At 42.4% G+C, this 21,367-nt stretch overlaps 1 protein-coding gene across 3 annotated transcripts in view; it reads right to left on the reverse strand.

Annotated features, from left to right (window-relative positions):
• Nucleotides 1–1,380: 1,380 nt before the first annotated feature.
• Nucleotides 1,381–21,367, reverse strand: part of TUBGCP2 (tubulin gamma complex component 2) — a 28,472-nt gene continuing 8,485 nt past the window's right edge. For all 3 annotated transcript variants that reach the window (XM_082764588.1, XM_082764589.1, XM_082764590.1), the window contains exons 6-18: nt 20,144–20,351; nt 18,221–18,420; nt 16,882–17,071; nt 15,825–15,970; nt 14,993–15,173; nt 13,915–14,095; nt 13,030–13,202; nt 11,555–11,683; nt 10,061–10,181; nt 9,395–9,538; nt 8,666–8,794; nt 7,620–7,783; nt 1,381–1,713 (exon numbers count right to left, since the gene is read on the reverse strand). In XM_082764588.1, the coding sequence (XP_082620714.1) occupies nt 1,608–1,713; nt 7,620–7,783; nt 8,666–8,794; nt 9,395–9,538; nt 10,061–10,181; nt 11,555–11,683; nt 13,030–13,202; nt 13,915–14,095; nt 14,993–15,173; nt 15,825–15,970; nt 16,882–17,071; nt 18,221–18,420; nt 20,144–20,351 (2,072 nt within the window). In that variant the 3' untranslated portion in view covers nt 1,381–1,607. The remainder of the gene's footprint in view (nt 1,714–7,619; nt 7,784–8,665; nt 8,795–9,394; nt 9,539–10,060; nt 10,182–11,554; nt 11,684–13,029; nt 13,203–13,914; nt 14,096–14,992; nt 15,174–15,824; nt 15,971–16,881; nt 17,072–18,220; nt 18,421–20,143; nt 20,352–21,367) is intronic.

Below are 21,367 nucleotides of genomic sequence, written 5' to 3' on the forward strand. Positions count from 1 at the left end.
TGCTGTCTACCTACTAGAACCCTTTTCCTGCCTATTTTTTCCTTCCATTACTTTCACCCGAACACTCCTAGTCATGTCTGATCATAACAATATTATTATTTCTATTACACAGTTGTACTCACTGCAATGACTGTGCTTGCAAGTTGTGCAGAGCTGAGCAGGCCTTGAAAGAACCACAGACCACTGCAGGCGACCTGGCTCACAGGAGAGATACAGACTGGTCAAGCAACAACAAGCTTCTCCGGACACTGAGACCTGACCTGTAGGATGTGAGGCTGCTGAATTCAGACGGTTGTTCCTTGCCACTCTCCTGGCACAAGAAGGCTATGCAGCCCTTTGTGGAGGGAAGACATACAGATGCCTCCTGCTCTGTGCTAGCAGGATGTCCAACCTGGCCTGCCCTTGGAGAGGGTGTATCTCTGAATACCCCCAAACCCCCCAGGTATTCAGAGGGACGATCCCTCTGAATACCCCCAAACCTTCAAAATTGCCACTCAGTCAAGCAAATAGCCACTTGTGGGTCACAGTTTTTGGGCAGCTGAAGTTACCTGTCAGTGTGTTCTCATTCTGGGGACACTGGAGGAAGCTTGCATGCTCTCCCCATGGCCAATGGCCAGGACAACACCTTATAAGAATATGAGTGTAAATGGCATATGCATGTGAAGCAGGATGAAGGAAAAACTGGAGGGTGTTCAAAAGATAGATGACCAACAACTGGATTAAACAGTAACCCAGGGAGCTTTAAAGGGGCTTTTGAAGCAAAGCAGCAATCAGCCTGACAGCCTACAAAGCTGTGTAAGGTGGGTGTAGAGCTCCGCATATAAACAGCAGGAGCTGAAGGCTGCTGGAACACTTCTGTTTTGCCCCACCAGCATCACCACCTCTGCCTAGGACAGTGAGCCATGTGTGTACATGTGCTGGTGTGACCAGGACATCTTGGGGTTACTCACAGATAGGTGCTTAGAAGTTATTTGTTAACTTTAAAAGTTAACATTTCACAGCTATTTGTTGTACTGTTTAAACTGATCCTGAATGTAGAGATCAATGATTGCCCACTACTATACCTGCTCCCAAACAGGCTTGTGCAATTCTTATGCCTGCACAACCCCACAGATACTGAGTGCTTCTGTGAAGGACTCAAGACAACATGATTTGAGTATCACATATTTTAACCAGCTACAAATCCCACTTCATCAGTTTGAGCAGCTGATCAGCTCCATTTCAGCAGCCATCCAGCTGGGCTGTCTTCACAAAACAATGCTGCATGCAGCTAAGCCAGACCTCTGTGAACTGACCAGGATTTAGTCATGTAAAGACTAATTTACAATGTCAGCTGTTAACAGAAAAAATTTTCATTTTTTTTTTTTTTTTTTATTTTACAACACACAAATACATCATTTTACAATGCAGTTTTAAAAAAAAGGGACTTAAAAGCCTCAGAAGGCAAAACCCAACACATACAATCCAGAAGATCATATATTCCCCTGTCTCTCTGCGATAACCCTTGTGGTTTGTTTCCAGCTCACAGTGAGTGTAGAGGGCTGGAAGCGATTGAGTGTCCTGTTCTCCGCTGGTGCAGAAGATACAGCAGTTGCAGTGGCAGGGCTTCACTGGGCAGCTATGGCTGTGTGGGGAAGCAGGGGAGCTGCCTTCTGGCTCCGCTCAGCAGACATGTGCTCCAGACGCTCTGTGTAGAACCCATTGAAGTCCAACCTGAGAGACAAAAGGCAGATAGTTCATCAGCCTCCTTGCTCACCTGCCCCAAACAGTGGCATGCAGCAAGCTGGATATGCTGCCCAGGGCCTCTGAGAGCTTACAAGTGCTGCAGCACGTTTGTCAGGGTGCTTGCAGGCAGCAAGGGGTTCCCAAAACACATTGACTGTTTTACAGGCCATATGAATTTCAGGACGCAGTTTGCTGAAAGGAAGGGGTCTGAACCAAAGCCGTGTATTTCAGCATCTGCCCTGTGCCACACGTGTGCTGTGACGCACCAGAGACATGTGCCCTGCTCTGGAGGAATGAGCCACTGAAGCCAACAGGAACAGCTGCCCAGCCACAGCAGGATTCTGTGTGTGCTGAAGCATGCTGCTGGGGCAAGCCCCTCACTACAGACCAAGAGGACAGGTATGGGCATCAGGCACCTGCAAGAACTGTATGAGGAAGCCGTGCATTTTACTGAGTGGCCAAGGAGCAACCCTACATGTCATCTGAGGAAAGCTGGGCTTTAATTCATCCCCACCATTACCCTGACTGCAAAAGCAGTAGCTATGTCCTGAAAATGGGACTTTTTTAGGACTAAATTTAGGACTTGTTAGTGTTAGGTCAGAGGTTGGACTAGGTGATCTTGGAGGTCTCTTCCAACCTAGATGATTCCGTGATTCTGTGAAAAGACACGCAGTACATTCTCCTTCCCAAATTATCTCCTTAAACATTGAACTCCTGTATGAGGAGTATAGCATGAAATCTACCAAATTATCTACTGTAACTACTATGAAATGCAGTTTCCATTACCACCATCTTTTTGTTAAGACAATTATGTTTTAAACAGATTAATGATTGAAGCAAACAAATGGCTGAATGCTGCTGAGGCAAAGTCACAGGTATCGCTGATACATTTAAATATATCTATAAAACAGACAATACCAGCAATATCATAAAACTGTGTCCTTAACAATCCAAGTGTCTCATATGCCACAGAAACACCCAGCTCCACTCCTGCTGTGGCCTTCCTTAGGCTGTTCTCTGCACTATGAAGCCACGTAACACACATGGGGCTCTTCAAAATGTGTGTGCTAGGAACACCAAGTGAAAAGTGTGAATCACACAAAAGTTGCTCTGTTCATTTCTCAAATAAGTTGTTCCAATACTCAATGAATGGGCACAATATTTGAGTTTCATGTTGCTTAACAACGTTGCATAAATGCCAACAAAGTGTTCCTTGACATTTTTTGAGACTGTGGAAAGCAGCCTAAACAGATGGAATTTACTGGTTGCTTTCTCCTGGTTGAAAAGCTTACAACTCTTTTGTCCTTTAAATGATATAAAAAGGAAATGCGACACTGAGGCAGTCATATTTACCAAATTTTGACTCAAATCTAAGGGCTTGTAAGGCCAGGACTCATTTACATCCTTTTCCATTTCAACTCTGTTTTTACGATCAAATTATTTTTGATAACTTTCTTAAGAATTTGCCTGGTGCTTCCTCAAACCCAGCATATACTTCAGTTTCTTGTTCTGTGGCTGGAACTTTTATTTGCTGTATTTCTCCCTCACTTCATATGTTCTACTGGTCTTACTCTAAGCTCAGTCATTGCTGTTGACTCCAAATTTGTGAAGGAAAGATATTTGATGAATGCTAGCTACACTTGATGAGTAAAGTTTTCGGAGTATTTGAAATCAGTCAGTCACCCATCTGACAGTTCCTTAGGCTGTAGTTCTCCTTCTGACTGCTGCAGAGTGAAAGAGAAACTTTGGGCATTTTCTGCAGCTGGCAGCTCCTTGCCAGCACTGTTGTTGATGAAGCCAAGACACCTGAGCATCTTCAGCATACTGAAAATCTGAATTATGTGTGTGCTTCACTGCTTGAAGAAACCCCCCTAGATCTCTGTCTCCTGTTCTTTGATGCTACAAATATGACAGTTGGTCCTCGGTTACTCAGTAAAAATGTACAGGTACTATAAACCGAATAAATATTATTCAGGATTAATAAAAGTATTAGAATTATGAATAAAAGGTATCCATTACCTATTTTACATTTTGACAATCATCTTTAACAAATAATCAATTAAAAAAGAAAAGACCAGTATTTCTTATAAACTCCTCTGTCTCTCAAGTATGGTATTTTAGATGGTAACCATGTCCATTTGGCTTCTTGGGTTCCTGTTGCCATAGAGTCAAGGACTCAATCCAATAATCTCTACAGACTGAATGAGAGCTAAATGTCAAGTCTGGGCATTCACCATGGGATTTTCACTTTTTAAAACATTATCTAGCAGCCTGTAGAAATAGAAAGACATTCTCTTGTATGGCCTGCTAACACACAGAATTCCAGTTGAGAAAATAGGGACATCTGCTTTGTAATTCAAGGTCCATCTGTGTCCAACATCTTGGTGAGGGCTCACATGATCCTAGATGGTCCAAACTGGGGGACTTAACAGCAGTGACAGTCCTGACAGCATAAAGACCCAGTACCCAATATTTCCTCTGCAACCCTTGAACAGAAATGAGGCATGGAAGTACCTGAGGGCAAAGGCCTCAGACTCTGTTCAGAACAGCCTGTCGTGGCTTAGCTCACCATCCTCAACGCAAACTGAAAAGGAAGAGTTCTGTAGCTCTGGAGTAGTTCTGGAGTGCGGCGAACAGGACAGGCAAACAGGGCGTGGTGCGTCGAAGGGCGTGGCGCAGCAGTTTGCGCGGGCAGGGCGAGCGGGGGGCCCATCGTCTCTCTGTTGCAGCTGCCTCTCCCTTTGGTGCTTGTAACCTGCTTGCGTAGAACCTGACTATGGTATCAACCAGGCAGAAAACCGTGGCCTCTGCATCTCGTGCGGCATCTCCAGCCATGGTCACCAGTGTGGCTACTCAGATGGAGGGCTCGGGGAAACATGCAGCCGTCCAGGTCCTGGGCTGCAGAGTGTGCCCCAGCCTTCTGTCGGTCTCCGACAGCAGTGGTGGGTATGCCTGTGGGAGGTGTGCCCAGGTTGAAGAACTGCTCAGCCAGGTAGCGGAGCTCCGGGAGGAGGTGAACAAGCTCAGGAGCATCAGGGAATCAGAGATGGAAATTGACTGGTGGAGGTGCACTCTACCCTCTCTGAGGCAGGCTCACGAGCCTGCCACAGCACAGGCATCTCCTGTTATGCAGAAGACGGAGGTTCCCTCCTCCTGCCAGGCAGCGGGAGGAGACCTAGATCAAGGGGGGGAATGGAGGCAGGTGCCTATTCGGGGTGGTAGGCGAGCCCTCTCTTTGCCCACCTCACCTTCTCATCTACCCTTAAATAATCGATATGAAGGACTAGAACAAGACAATCACCTCGAGTACTGTGTGCAGTTCTGGGCACCACAGTATAAAAAGGACATGAAACTGTTGGAGAGTGTCCAGAGGAGGGCTACGAAGATGGTGAAAGGCCTGGAGGGGAAGACGTACGAAGAACGGCTGAGGTCACTGGGCCTGTTCAGCCTGGAGAAGAGGAGGCTGAGGGGAGACCTCATCGCAGTCTACAACTTCCTCGTAAGGGGGTTTCGAGAGGCAGGAGACCTTTTCTCCATTAACACCAGTGACAGGACCCGCAGGAACAGGGTTAAGCTGAGGCAGGGGAAATTTAGGCTTGACATCAGGAGGGGGTTCTTCACAGAGAGGGTGGTTGCACACTTGAACAGGCTCCCCAGGGAAGTGGTCACTGTACTGAGCCTGTCTGAATTTAAGAAGAGATCTGAATTTAAGAAGAGATTGGACTGTGCACTTAGTCACATGGTCTGAACTTTTGGGTAGACCTGTGCGGTGTCAAGGGTTGGACTTGATGATCCTTAAGGGTCCCTTCCAACTCAGGATGTTCTATGATTCTAAGTTTTCCCACATCCTGCTGAATCACCATACTTCTCTTTTCTTCAGAAGCAGGAAGTGCTCTTAAAAAACAAGTTCTCATTACTTGAAAGAACTGCCTCCACAGCTCAGGAGTTAACCTTCTGACACAGCTAACACTCGTGTGGTCTGTAAAACACAAAGAAATCTGGTGGAGGGTGACTCCTGGCCTGGACACCAGCGGCTCACAGCTGAACAGGATGCACCGGTAATCTCCATGGTGCAGCATCACCAAGAGATACAGCTTCCATCACCCTGCTGGAAGCATAAACAGTTGAGAGAAGGGTGGAGAGACAATGATAAAAGGGGTGAACCTCTGATGCTATGCTAGGAACAGCACTGGAAGGAGGGCAACACCTGAGCTACCACCAGAAAATACATTAATATAATCTCTGGCATAACATGTGATGGAAGGCTGCTCCAGGACATCTGCTGTTCCACGGTGGAAAGAATGGTCAAACACTTGACATTCTTCTGAATTCCTGAGTAAGCTGAGAACCACCTCCAGCCTTGGGCTGAGCTGGGTGAGGCCACCAATGGGAGGATCTCCACACGTTCTTTACAGGATTCAGGGACTGTGGGCCATGATGCTCTTCTATTAACAATTCAGGCAACTTGATCTTCAATAGTGTGTTGGCTGTGCCCAGTGCTGCCTGCAATGATGTTCAAGAGGCTGGATCATGGAGTTAGTTGCCATTAGGATCTCCTGGATGAAGCATCATAAAAAAGCCAGTCCATTGGAGCTTGTACTGGAAATGATAAAATGTCCTCCCTTACATGACGAATTCAGGGAAAATGACAATTTTCTACAGTGGTGTGGGAGCTGGTGGGCTAGATTTCACTCCTGGAACCACAAGTGGTAACAGGAATGACAGATTTTACTCTTCAACCTTGGTCTCAGCTGTGTGACCACATCTCAGGCATAGTATCAGATGCCAACACAGGAGGCTGGGAGCCGTGTAAATGTACAGTAGTTGCTGATCAAGAAGTTCTCAGAAGTAAAGGACAACTGGAAGCCCAGTCTCCTGCTGGAATACTTCACAAAGCAATATTTGAACACGTAGGTACCAGCGATCCTGGACGGGGCTATCAGATATGGCCAGAAAAGGCAAAGGAAAGTTTCAAGAGCCATGGCATGAGGAAGAGACAACAACCTGCATCAAAAAAATCTTCCTGAAGCCTTTACTCTCTTATTTCAGGTGTGGCACATCTCAACAGAGGTGTAAGAATGAATGTGTCTGTTAGGCTTACAAACAGAATAAGCACTTCAGAAGAGTTGGTGTTGAAATATTTTATAATAATATAATTAATATTAAATATTAAATTATTTAAAAATATTAAATATAATATGTTCCTGAAACTCCTAGCCTCTTAAAATTATTCCTCTGTGCAATACTGGAAAAAATAATTTTGTTTGTTTGTTAAGTGCCTAACAGTCTGCAAGAAGCATTACTGAACCATTAGAGTCTTTGCGAGGTGTGAGGCAGTCAGTATCCAAGAGCTCTTTTATGCAACTCCACCATGGAAAGTCTTTGAGTTAACAGATGCCAACTCCTGACAAACGTTTGTCTTCTTATTCTGTGGTCATGCACATGCCTCAGCTGAGCATTTCCAATCTGCAGGCTGACCGGTTTCATGAGTGTTTAACTCTTAAAAAACATAGTCCAGCCATAAATATTAAAAGCTGTTATCAAAATAGGCATTTCTGATTAAGCTCTTGCATGTTTTTCTAATTTTGGAATATTTATGCTGCATTCAGGAATTAGCTAGCACATTAAAGAAAAAATCCGTCTACTCAATGAGATAATCCCCATGAAAACTAATGTTTGTATTAGATTTACAACATTAATAGAAAAAAAAAAAAATCACATAATCCAAATGATTATTTTTAAATGTATGTGTTGAAAAGCAAAGCAACATTTCTTGTGATTTCAGTGTTATCACTAATGCAGGAGATGCACAATCATAAACATCAATCATTTCTTCTGGGCTGAATCTGAATACCACAGGAGGGAAAGTTACTGAGAGGAAACTACTGGCTCACCTGTAGATGATGTTGAGCATGCTATGCTCACAGTCATTGGTGCTGTAAACACTCAACTTGTCCAACAGGTCAAGCAGATGCATAGAGAAATTAGTATCAAACTTGTTGATTGTTGCTTCGAAGCCAGATGTCAGGTGGAAGTTGTCAGCATGCTCTGCTAAAAGCTACCAAAGCAAAGGATGAGTAGTCTCACATTTGCTGATTCACACTTGCTAAGGAGATGAAACCATTCCCTCCATTTTTCTAACCTGTTCAAAAATATTGCCATAAAACTTAACAGTCACTCAGGCACTGAAAGAAGATCTCCAAAGCAGTTGCAAGATCCTGGGTAATTAAAAACCTTGTCCTGCCCATCAGGGAGAACATCAGAGTAGATCCTAGTAGAGTAAACCTCAAATACATGCTGTTGCTTATTTTCAGGCAGTAGGAAAAGTCAGTAAGAAGAAAGGGGAGTGTTACCTAAGCCAGGCTGCAACCTCTGGAGTGCTCTCATTGCCTTGCAGTGTGATGGACTCTAGTGCCTCTGTGCTAGAGAGGGGCTTTCAGCAGGACAGTAGGCAGTCTGCTAACAGCAGAGCATGCCAAACAAATGCCTTAGTAAGCATGCCTCTAGACATGGAATACAAACAACACAAACAGGAATAACAGACAAGAATACAGACAACACAAACACCCCGGATATGAAAGGCTGTCACACTCACAGCTTTTTGGCTTATCTGTCATGAAATGCAAGTCTGGAAATAGGAAAGTTCTTGAGCTGCAGAAAGCCTGCATGTATCCACTGCACATCTGAAAACACAGCTAAGAACTTAAAAACAAGTGCAGTGAATTCTGTGGGAGACAAGGTCTTCAAAGCAGACTTTGAGAGCACCAGTGCTCTATGCTGCCCTCAAAAATGCCCACAATTCTGTGAAGATTCTGCTTTTGGGACCAGTGGTGCTCTAGAAACCAAATGGTCTATCTGCAGGAGGCACGAAAGCCACCCTGACCAAGCTGCAGCCCCAGGCAGCATTGATAGAGGCTGAGCTATTCTCCCAGCGTCCCACCTTGTTAGTCAGCTTCTTCTTTGTGGTCTCTTCAGCACGCTCCTCCTCTGTTGGTGGGCCCAGCATTGTGCCATGTTCTAAGGTGAGCCGGTCCATCTCATTATCCAGCTTCATGCTCTGGGTGAACCTCTTGGAAGGACAGAGGTTTGGAGAAACAGTGAGCTCCCATTTTTTCCACTTTGCAAACCATGAGGTTGATTCAATCCTGCTAGCCCTGATGCTAGCTAATCCCAATGGAAGCTAACTCTCTGAGATTAAAATTACAAAGTTAATAAACAAAACTGACTTAACCCAATGGAAGGTTGTTTTTTTGTTTTGTTTTAAGGCTCCCTGACATGCTGGCTAGAATCTGCCTAAGGAGAACAGTCTTCACGGGTCCTTACAACAGTGTGTTAAAAACTAGAGAGCATCTTAAAAACTGCAGAACTTACACCTCTAATTCTGCTGCAGAAATGGATGAAGAGAGGTAATGAGGTTCATATGAACCTGATCTCAGTACTGAAATAGAAGAGCATAAAGGCAATTTTGCAGAGGGAGAAGCTATAGAAATCACTTGGAGGAAAAGTCCGAGCCATCAAAGCTTATAAAGCCTGTTGGTGGGGGAAAGAGAGGCTCTTCCATATGTACCAATGACCAGAGGGGTAAGAGTTGAAAGAAGGGACTGTCAGGGCTGCCTGGCACCCAAAGCAACTGATGCCAGCATGGTAAAAATGGGGAGGCTATACATACCTGCATGCAGTTTGTGAACATGACACAGACAGACATCAGCTTGGAGAAGATCTTCAGCAGCTCTGGATTGGTTAGCATGCAGTCCTTCAGGCAGTTATCCAGGAAGCTCGTATGATGGCTCAAGACATCATCAATATTAGAAGCCTATTACAGGACAGAACATAAGTGAAACAAACCAGGACAGCTGGGCTGCACTGGACCAAAGCTCTAGGCCACCATCCTGCTTCTGACAATGACCTCTGAGACATGCTCTAGGACATGTTGAGTTACTTCTTGTGTACCTCAATGAATCAACTGACGATGCCTAGACCTGCTTGTGATCTTTGTACCCAGCATCCTTCTTCCTTTTCCACAGATTTCTTTTCTCTGTGTAAAGTGATGTTCAGTAGAACACCAACTTTCCATAGCAGGATGAAGAGTATGGGAGCTGGGAACAGATAGGAGGATGCACAAGAGGAAAGGGATTCATGACTAACAAAGCAGAAAGGTTATGCAGAACAGCAGCAGAGTTTGTAGTGTGATAAGAACAATAGTTCACCCAACAAAGTGTCTTCAATAAAATACTGAACAGTGGCCTACAGTAACCGAAATTAAGCAGTTTTTCCCTACATTAATTTTGGTAACTTAAGAATTTTCTTTGTACTTCTCTCAAGCATGTACACTCACCAGTTTCAAGTTCTTCTCAAGAATGTGCCACGTTGGCTCCATCACTTCAAACATCATGTAGTACTGGATATTCTGTACAAAATTCAGCATCCGCTGCCGCAGTGTGAAAGCACCAGCAAACCTAGGGAGAAAAAAATCACACCCACACAACTTAGAACTACCAGAAGCCATGAAGAGCTATCACTAAGCTTGCACAACCAAGCAAAGCAGAGAGCTAACTATTTCTGTCCTAGCAAATTCACTGCTGCAGTGTGACAGTGATTATAAAGTTAATGGAAAACATCTCTGTTTTCCACTTATTTAAATGTCTTTCCCTTAATTTTGAATCTGGACAGTTAATTTGAATATTTGCTCATACTCAGCCATAAATGGACAGTATTAAAGCCATTTTACTGGTGTAGCTATCTAGTGAGGCATGCATTTGTTAGCAGGGTAAAATATAACAAGATAAATGGCTCATGTTTCTTTCTAGCCTATAAATGCTTGCTTGTTAAATGAATACTTAAAAATATTAAATTTAATCAAATCACCTGCCACCAATGGCATTTAATGCAATTTCACCTTTGCAGGCTATGGCAGAATGGCGGGATTATATACAGGTTCTTTCAATGTTAATTTACACAGACACTGTGATGCCAAACTAAGAACTGACTTCACTAAAGTGGGACAGGCCACCAGAGAGGTGAGGGATACCCACCCTAGGGGTTTTCAGCCACAATGACCTGTCCACTGCTGGTGACAGTCACATTGTAAACAGGGCGTTGTACTAGAGACCTCCACAGGTCTCTTCCACTAACCTCCTCTACAATTACAGAGGAACCAGAGCTACAGTCATGTTGGCTGAGGTCACCTTGTGACAGGGAAGTGCCACTGGCAAGGCAGAAGGGATTGCCTTGCAGTGCTGGCACCTCTCTCATGCTCCAAACAGGCGTCCCCTTCACTTGGTGTGCAGCTCCAAAGACTAAAATCTACCCTCACAGATGGAACAAGGTTGAATCATTTTCTAGGAAAACACCTCACCAATTTTACCTTATTCACTTGGTATGACACCAAAATCCCAAACATTTGCCAAGCTATGTGAAGGTCACAAGTCTTGCATAGTGGCCTAGCTAGAAGTGAAGAAGAAGCTGCTTTTAAACTACTGGGGCCTTATCTAATCTTGCTGATGCTAAAGTAGCGAGCAAGACGATGTCCACAAACGTACTCTGCTGTAACTGCTTGGTATATAATGAGCCAACCCTAAAGATCATTGGCTTCCTTTCCTAAACTTTTTGTCAAAAAAGAGGAACAAGTCAAGCAGCGCAAAGATTATTGAGCAGACACTTTCAACTGAAACCTAAAATGTTATATTCTGACCTCTCTTAGCCTGTCAGAAATTTGTAATGATCTGTTTCCTGTCAAAGTGATCTGATTCATGTCATAGCATACCTGACTAACATGGAAACAAGGAAAACCAAAGCTTCACAACTGACCCAGTAGGAAAAAAGGCCATACCACTTAGCTGAATGTAGGGAGAACTGCTTGGCTGTCTTATTGCTGATCCAAACGTTGCACAATTGTCTTTCTACATGTTTGCAATAGAACATGTGTCTGAAAAGCATCTGGTATCTTGTCAGAGCTTTCCTGGAAAGAAAGGAGAAAACCATTCAGATTAAGCCCTTTTCTGATTGACAGACAAAGTAAGCTATGAAGGCTGAAGCTGCTCAAAGGAACACAATATGTTTCTTACGCCTTCAGATACACACAGATCTGCACTGAAATAATTCAAATCAAAGTAAAAAATTACATTTGTAATCATCCCAAAGAATTCCTCTCCAAGGAGACCCTCCTCCATACTTCCTGCCACAAGGTAGAGACTCCTTTTCCAGTTCCATTGAGCCACCTGTAGAAAGGTCACTCACATACCTACTGGTATGGAGGGCTAAAAGCCTGTAGTTTTATACCCGATACATTAAGACTGCAACAACTGCCAAAACAATTCACCAGGATTCTTCAAAAAGATGAAGAAAAACTGTAACCAAGCTACAGGCAGCAATACTGTGCCAGCAATGCACTGCTAGAAACAGATGGGGATGCTTATTTATAGTATCTGGGACTGGATTCAGGTTTGCATTCAGACACTTCCATGTAGGTGTCTACAGAGGTCCAGTCGACACAGTTTGTGAACCTGCATCACATAGTATTTTCACTCTATAGTTACCATCAAAGTTAATATGCTCGATTTGAGAGAAAGAGACACAATTTCTAAAGCATCATGTCATTAGGAAAGTCCCGCTGTGTCAACTGATTTTTTTAAAGGAGAAATGAGGGGATAAGCTAATTACTGGCATTTAGCAATCAACATCTGTCACCCTTTTCACATAACACTGCCTGTCCCATTTGCCATGGCTCACAGTAGCATGTCTGCCAGTGTTCCTCCAGGAGAACAGGAGACACATTGCAGAAAAAAATTAAACATTTGGTTCCTCCTAATTCAATTAAATGCAAAATGGTTTATACAGTAATTCTAGCAACAGACTGTATCCTTCTAGTTTGTAACCAGGGCTACCAGAAAGGACTTTTTTTTCTGCCCCTCTACACCTAAGAAATGTTTGACTGGAAACATGGAAACCTTCTAGTGAGAGTTCACTTTCAAATGAAGATCTTCTCGTGGAGATTCTTCAAAAAGCTGTGGACAAAAGAACACTGGGAAACTGGTCACAAGATGACCATGGACCAGGCTGAGATTCCATTTAAAATGGAACCTTGACTTTCCAAGTACGTCTTTGGCATAGTCTGTTGGAGCTGTACTGTCACACGATATTCCATAGTCTGTAAGTGGAGCTCAGCAATCCCATAGCATTTTCTACTGGTTGATTTTTAACATCACTTTAAAGACATTGACTTGGCAGTATTTTGCTGTTTGCAAATGTGTTTTAACCCCATACAGAAATTTCTGCCTTTTTTCCTCCAGTGGATGAATACTTTACCTGTTTATAATAAGGGACAGAGGCCATTTAACGATGTAGTCAAAAGAAAATGCTTCCAGCCCGCTGAGAGTGAGCTCTGTGGGATCTGCACTAATAACGGCCTTTTCCTGTTTTGTTTCTATGGCCAACACCCTCAAGAGCTGCGTAATGAGGTCATGGGGCATTAAATCAATCTATAAAGAAGGAACAGGAAAAAAGTGAAGTCAATAGGGTACTCACAACTATTGCGTAGCAAGAGCTATGTGGCAGAACAACTGCATTTTATCCAAGTTGCTCTCAAGTCATCAGATCAACCTAGAATACAACGGTAAATAGTCTGATCTGGACAGTGCTACAGCAGACAGCAGAGAGTGTCACTGTAGTGTTTGACCATCACCATATAACATGCTACTATGCCAATAGTTCTACCTTGCCCTCGGCCTCTATCAGGTCAATTCAGATTCCACATTCCCCAAGTGCGGCTTCTGTGCCAATTCACATTCTGTAAAATACTACAGCAGAAGCTCTTGACTTTCACCTAAGATGTAGTAATCATTATATGTCAGGACATCTAATTAGATATTTCCTTGGACTCCAGAGCGGGCATCCAAGCTGAGAACAAGCATGAAACGTGCTACTGCTCCCATCTCATCCTGATGCCACCAAAAGCACCTTCTCTGTGTTTGGGCATCAGCCAAGAAAATGTGCCCCCTTGCACAGGACAAGTGTTTCCCATTGCTAATGTGGATGAAACAGGACTGAACTGAGAGAAGGTCTGCAGAAATATAGGCATTAATTCTGTTTTCATTGACTGCACTTTCAGCAGCTTCTTACAGGCATGCTGATTTTCCCAATAGCAGGCCTTCTGCTCAGATTCAGTTATCTTCTGCTTATGTACATTCTTACCTTTAAATCGTCCTTGAAAGGATCTGTGTTGGCTGTGCTCATTCGCAAGGCTAATTCAAGCAAAGCTTCTAGCCTAGTAGTTATGATGTCATCTACAGGCTTCTTAAGCTCCTCTTCTGTGAGATCCATAAAGTGAACAAAAAAGTCCCCTTGATCCATTAGGAAATAGTGTTTTATAGATCTGCTCAGGAAAATAAGGATAATTGATTACATTTTTAAAAAACAAACTTTTTTACTTGTTTACAGAATGCACTGATATAAATAACCCATTTGAAAGCTAGTCTTTTATTCACGTTCCCCTCCATCCCATCACCTCAGTCAGCATGCTTTTGTGCACTCATATCAGGGTTGCTGCTGTTCTTTTTTTCCTGTAAAAATGCACATTAAGAAAAAAGGTATGCACTACACTGCTACGCAAAGGATCATATTGCTGCTCTCCTGAAAAACAACCCAGCCTCCACAGAGTCCAGATCTATCCAAGAGGCAGTTGCTAACTCAGTAGAATCCTGAAATCTCCTGACCAAGTATCTGTGCTGACTTTTGAAGTATTCCATGTACTTGTGTTGACTTCTGCTATAGTATGATGCATTAACTTCAATTATTACATGGCATGAGGGAGAATCAACTGCAGTGGGCCAGGAGCCCGGAAACAGCTCACAGAAGAGCTAGCATCTGGCCAAAGATCACACACGATCACTGCCATTTTCAGAGTGAAAATGGGACTAGCACAGTCTTAACATACTGTGGTTACACACGGGGCATGGGGCTGTGCGTCAGCATTGGGCTAGACAAAGCCAATGCCACCCTGACCTAGTTTTGGTGGTAGCCTTCAAGGAGGAAGTTGGACTAGAGACCCCTAGAAGTCTTTCGCACCCAATATTTCTGTGATTTTACACCATTTTTTATTATTTTTGGGAAAAAAAAAACAACTTTTTTTTTTTTTTTTAAGGTCAACATTTCTAACAGGAACAGAGCTAATACAATAGTAATATTCCAAGAAAATAGAACTAACTTTAAAACCTTATTTTCATTATCAGAAACAATCTATTTAACATACATTTAAGAAAATAAATCAAACCTCAGGTGAGCCACCAGCTCTTTCTCCTCCATTAGGAAATCCAGAAGAACTTTGCTAGCATAGTTGTATGCTTTCTCTATTTGTTCCACATACGCTCGCTCTTTTAAAGTATAGATGACCTCTTTAGCCACAGGGCAGGTAACATCACGTCCACATTCTCGCACAACATTCAAGTATTTCCCTGGATTAAAAGAGAAAGAATTACCAATATTCACAACATTGTATCTGCCTCCAAGAAAGAAGCTTCCAAATCACTATCATGAAGCAGAAGATACATTGTGAAATGTTTATATTAAGTTCTACAGAAAGCTGGAAAGGATTTAAATGCCTTTCAAAAGATGATACAGAATTTAAATTAGGCTACTAATACCATGTTTAAGGTGATTCAGAACAGTTTTTGGTTTTCCAGTGGTGGTAAAACACCTTTGCAGACAGCCAAAAAACTTTGAAAATCTGGTGTTGTACTTTTGTATTTTGAGGAGTTTGTACTTATGGCAGGGAACAATGGTAACCATTGGGTGGCATGCTTCCTTCAAGTGCCCGAACTAAGAGTCTGTGTGTCCAAACCTCAGCCATGTAGCTAGCTGCTAGAAAACTGTACCCACGTAACAGAGGAGTAAGACAGAAAGCTCCTCTTTCTGCTGTACTCCTTCAAACATTTTTTTATTTACATGATTTGGAGTTCCTTCTAATTTCCTCTTTTCCTCCGAGAAGTTGCAGCTGGATAACCCCATGAACTGGCAAAATGTGATGACATTTATTTAATCTTTATGTAAAGAATGGCGATGGTCATCTTAGATTTCTCTTATATCAGAAACATATCTTTACCGACCTGTGCTTAGTATTTTGTCAGCCATTTTCTGTAAGAATGATGGAATCTGTTGCTGTACAACAGTATATCTTTGATCCCAATACTTGTCATTATAGTCTTCCTGAATCTTCTCCTTCTGCAACTCGTGTTCCTCCACCATGAACTCACTGAACATTTAAAGGAGATGTTTAGAAGCAGGAAGTGGTACAATGAGGATTACTTGTTTTGACCTGTAAACTGGTAATATAATCTATCAGAAACAAGGTCTCATGAAGATACATTCCAACTGAGAACTGACATTAGTCTGTATTTGTAGTAAGAGAAGCATTTTGTGGAGTGTTTGCATTAATCTGCAATCAATTATCACAGATACAGAATTTTACAGGGCTCAGAAACCAAGCCTAAATGTTATTTGGCTGTTAGTGTACAGGTGAGAAAGCTGACCTTTGCTTTCTCACTATCAGGAAGGCTTTCTTTTTAGCTACATGTATTTTAGTTTCTCCCCTGTTAGGATTCTGAAAATGTGTGAAGAAATTAAAACACTTCCGTATGCAACAGGAGTGTTGCATAAACTATTAAGAACAGAAAAATGCTTTAAATGATTCTACAAGACAAGAAACTTTAGAGAGTGTTGTTAACTCATATCAGATGATCATATTAGTGGACTACATTAACACAGATTCAGTGAGTTAGCACACTTGCGCTTTATGAGAACAGGGTTCACCCCTGTCCTGAAGGGGATGTGGATATGGACGGAGAACAATTCCAGTGGGACAAGCATGGTAAGGTGGAATTTGACTGGATTACACATTTGAACTATCGTGCTATAAAACAAGTGAGCATGCCCCTGATTGTTTAACTACTGAATCAAATAGGAAATGTAGTTAAACACACTCCAGTAGCTCCCCTTCCAGGCAATGTTGCCTTGTGTACCAACTGCTGCTCGGTCTGGGCACTTATGCTATCCAGACTCTATAAAACAGAGGGACAAGTACACTAGAAAATGTAAAAACCACAAAGACCGAAACAATATTTCTTAACTTTTTGATTTCATTTTCATTCCTTAGCTGTTCTTTACCTGTATGGATCATTAATGATGCCTCGATATATCCACTTTTCCAGAATTTCAAAATAAGGCACACTGGCTGCCTTGGTTAAATACAGACACAGTTCCTGGGCCTGGCTGTCTCCCGTGTAGTTGAAAGTCTTATCATGGAGTAAGCTCAGGGTTGATCCTCCCATACACTCACCCTTATCCACAGAAGTAGCTAAAATTAAAAAATATAGGTGTGTGAGACACAAGGCTCTTTATTTAAATACACAAATTATCTGCACAAGCTATGCTGACCAACTTAATGACTTTATTAGTTGATTAGCTGACATCAACAGTTCTCCTAGTCAGCAGTAGACTCCTCCTATACATTTGTGAAGATGCAAGGCTATTCCACCATGCAACCAAAAGCCTATAGCCTGAAACACACTGAAGTAAAATCCCAAATAATCCATCTTACAAACAAGCAATAATGAAAAGCAGTTCTCCAAACAAGGAGAACTGAACTCAGGCAGACACAAAGCATCTGATGGCTCAAAGTTCGAAAGGCTTCTGTGCTGAAGCATATACAGAGATCTTTCTTTCCAGACACTAAAGAAAGAATCCTACACTTCAGTGACTTGCTTGTCAAACCTCTAATCTCAAAAGTACATCCATTCTCCAACGTAACACTGAGCTAGTCACACATACAGCTTGGAACACCTGATTTTGGGTAAGCTTGTAGTAAAATTTATACTTTGCACAGCAAAAGGGATGTAAGGGACAGAGGAAGTGGAATACAGTACTGTCATGAATTTTTGATTGAAGTAAACCTTAATGTAGATGGCTAATTGTTGTGTTCCAGAAACCTAAAAATTTCAGGAAACATGAATACCGGGAAGGATAATCCAACTTCAGATTCTATGTAAAACAGATTTTTATGTCCAGATAAAGCCTCTGGGCTTAGTAGACAGAAATATGAAAGTATTCTCATTCCAGAGAGTTTAATTTAATCAAAATTATTGAGGAAACAATACAATGAAGTAAGAAATTGAAAGTATTAAAATGCTATTAATGAAAGTGCTGCAATTCTTTCCTATAGGAAGGATTATCTGCCTGGCAGTATTCCTGTGAGATGTGCAAGCAATATATGTTCTCAAATGGGTTGCAACTGTGCCTCATCACTCAGCACACTAGTGTAATTCTGAGGTATCCAGAGAGGGCCTGTTCTGCCTTTCCACCATATGTGGTGCAGCAGATGGCTACTGCTGATGCAGTGCCTCTTAACATAATGATACATGCCATGTCTGTATTGTTACTATGTACAGTTCTCAGAAACCACTGTCATGCATCTGTCAAAACAATTACTGTATTTTTTGAAACTTACCAAGTGAAGCAAGAATCTCTAGAGTCCTCATTGTGGGCTGGATATAAAACCAGAGTTTCTGCAGTGACAGAAGTCCCTGTCTCTGAAGATGTTCCAGCTGTGTAATTAGTATCATGTATTCCTTGATCAGAGTACGCATAGCAGCAGCCAGAGCGTGATTTACCTGTCCATACTCAAAGGAAGACTTCTCCTCTATAAACCTGCAAAATGCAAAATGGAAACTCCTGGGTAGACAAGGCAATTTCCATCATTTTCAAGCACTTTAACTTCAGAAGGCTATACAAACATGAACAGACCATGTGTTGCAAAGCATACCAGTCTTCATCTGGAGTTTCATGTTTCACATTTGCTCTGTGTCCCCCTCTTTACTTCTCATCACCAAGTTTCTTAGTACAGAATGCTATGGGAAAATGTTTCCTCTCAAACTGCAGGGGATCTAGAATTTAGAGTAAAACCACTATAAAAAGTGAGAGCCACCATTTTCAAGGTGACTGCCTTTATATAAGAAACAGATTAGAAGACAGGAAAAGATCTCAAAAGGAAGCAGTATCATGGACCCAGACACTGGGGAAAACATTGTTGCTAGCTTCTGACTCTCCATGCCACAGCAGGAATTCACCTCATCAGACATAGACAGCTTCATATATGTTAGTGTGGTGGTTTTACTCAGGTGGGCAGCCAAACTCCACCACAACTGCTCTCTCACCTCCTGTCCTCAAGAAGAAGAGGGAAGAAAGTATACTGGAAAGAAAAAAAAAAAAAAACAAAACTCACGGGCTGAGGTAAAGAAGATTTAATTAAAGGGAAAAGGAAGATGGAAAAAAAAAAAAAAAAAAACAAGCAAAGGCTGCACAGAAGCACACAGAGAGAAAAGAAATTACTCACTACTTCCCATCAACGAGCAATGTTCAGCCACATCCTGAGAAGCAGGACCTCAATAAGTGTAGCAGTTGTTTGGGAGGACTGACATTTTCACAACGAGAGCACCCCTTCCCCTTTCCCATCTTTTATTACTGAGTGTGATACCGTATGGTATGGAATATCCCTTCAGCTGGTTTAGGTCAGCTGTGCTAGTATGTCTTTTCCCCACCTCTTGCCAACCCAGAGCCTGCTGGCTCCGGGGCGGGGGGGGGGGGGGTTGGAGGGAGTCCTGATGTGGTGCCAGTAGTGCTCAGCAATGGACAAAACACTGGTGTGATACCAGTACTGTTCTAGCTACATGTGCAGAGCACAGCACTGTGTGGGCTGCTTCAGGGAATGTTAACTCCATCCCAGCCAGACCCAGCACAGTTAGTGGACAAAGAAAGATGCTTCCAAATACAAGTCACATCAAGGAGTTGTGTAAAAGAGACTAGATAAATTGTTTCCTTAAAGAGTTTCTTTCTCTTTTCTGATCTTTTAGGGACATCAAATCAAACACAGACATCCACCCTACAAACGTCTGCTGTCAGTGAGCTGTACCTTATCCTAAAGCCTTTCAACCATTATTAAGGTAGCTACCAGAAATTAAGCAGCAGTAGGCTGTGTCTCCCGCTCAGCAGCAGACAGAAAGGTTGTTTTAGTCCTGGATGCCCAGAGGAGATCAAAAGACAGGAAACAAAGAGAAATCCATAGCAAAGCAGGAAGAGACAAGCCATAATAAAACAACACAACCCATTTTTCCTTTGTCTGAATGCACCAAGACAGTGTTTGGATACAGCAAAGGTGAGGTGAATGTAAAAGTGAATACACAGCACAGAGGAAAAAGTCAGAAAAAAAGAAATGCAGTCAAAACCATTTCAAATAAGGTGTCATTCTTATTTCATACCCCCAAAGGTTTAAATTTAGCTTGGAAGTCACAATCTGCAAAATGACAGACTATATTCTACATCTTAATGCTCAAAGGAGAACATCCTCCTTCGAGAGGAAATGTCAGTTCTGTACCTGGTGATAGCAGAGTAACTTGCTGCTACAGGAAGAATCCTGGTCACCAGCTCTTTGATGGACAAGTCCAAGTTTGGATCAACCGAAAATGTTCGGTTCTGCCTGCCTACAAGAGTCTGTGCTGTGATGTATCTTCCATCCACACCAATCAAAACATATAGCAAGTCCTCCACAATCACAGATTCCTGAGAGGCTAATGGCAAAGTACCTGTTTTCAAAAGGAAGACAAAAAAAGCACACAATCAGATCATGCCATTTCATTCATATCATTTTGACTGAAGACCTGAAGCTTAAAAGAAGACATACTACCATACAAAGAGAACAAAGATCAGCCAAAGCTGAACAAAGATACAAAGAAATATAACAGAATTAGGGTCAGCTCCAAAATCTTCTACCTTGCTTTCCAGGCAAAAAGAATCCTTTGGTCATTTATACTCAAAGTAAACCAGGCAGACAAGGCTATACATCTGACATCTGTGACCACAAAAACATCACTTGCACTGCCGATCCTTTCACTGAAATGGGCTCAGTTATACTGGATCTGAGGAGTTCTAGTCTTGCTGACAACTCCCCCTACTTCCCTTCATTGAAACATTCAAATATACAGTTTAAATACAGACAAAAATAAATGCTAACTCAGCAAAAGCTGCAGGTGAACCAGAAGTTGCAGGGTCTCTGAATGGTGCAATCAACTACAACCCACAAAGAAGGATAAAGGACTCAACTTGAAATGTGATATAGTATATTGGAGGACCAGATCAGAGTGGCTACAGCACTCACTATGGCAAACCTTATCTCATGAAACTAGCTAACAGTCCCTCTCAGTTTGTAGGACTGTATGTGCTGGTGCAGCATTTGACAGTCATTTGACAGTCACTCATCAGTGATTACTGGGCACTACACAATTTGTTAATCCCTGGAAAAAAAAACATTTAACTGAAGATATGACAGAGTCTCAGTCATATGATTCAAAAGACTCAAATAAAAGCATGTAAAATGTATGCATCAGGCATGCTTAAAACTCCCATGCAGCTAAAAGAACCATTTGACAACAGGGAAACACTCAGCCCTGCTATTCAAATCAGCATCTCAGAGAAAGATCTGTGTGCAGCAAAAACATACTGGCCTTTTCCAAACTTTGACAAAACAAATGGTTCTGAGCTTGCTGGGAACATACCCTTAAAGAACGTCCCAAGAGGACACAGCAGAAACACAATGGTGGAT

The sequence above is a fragment of the Aythya marila genome (genome assembly GCF_965140915.1).
Source record: "Aythya marila genome assembly, chromosome: 7".
NCBI classification, from domain to species: Eukaryota; Metazoa; Chordata; class Aves; order Anseriformes; family Anatidae; genus Aythya; species Aythya marila.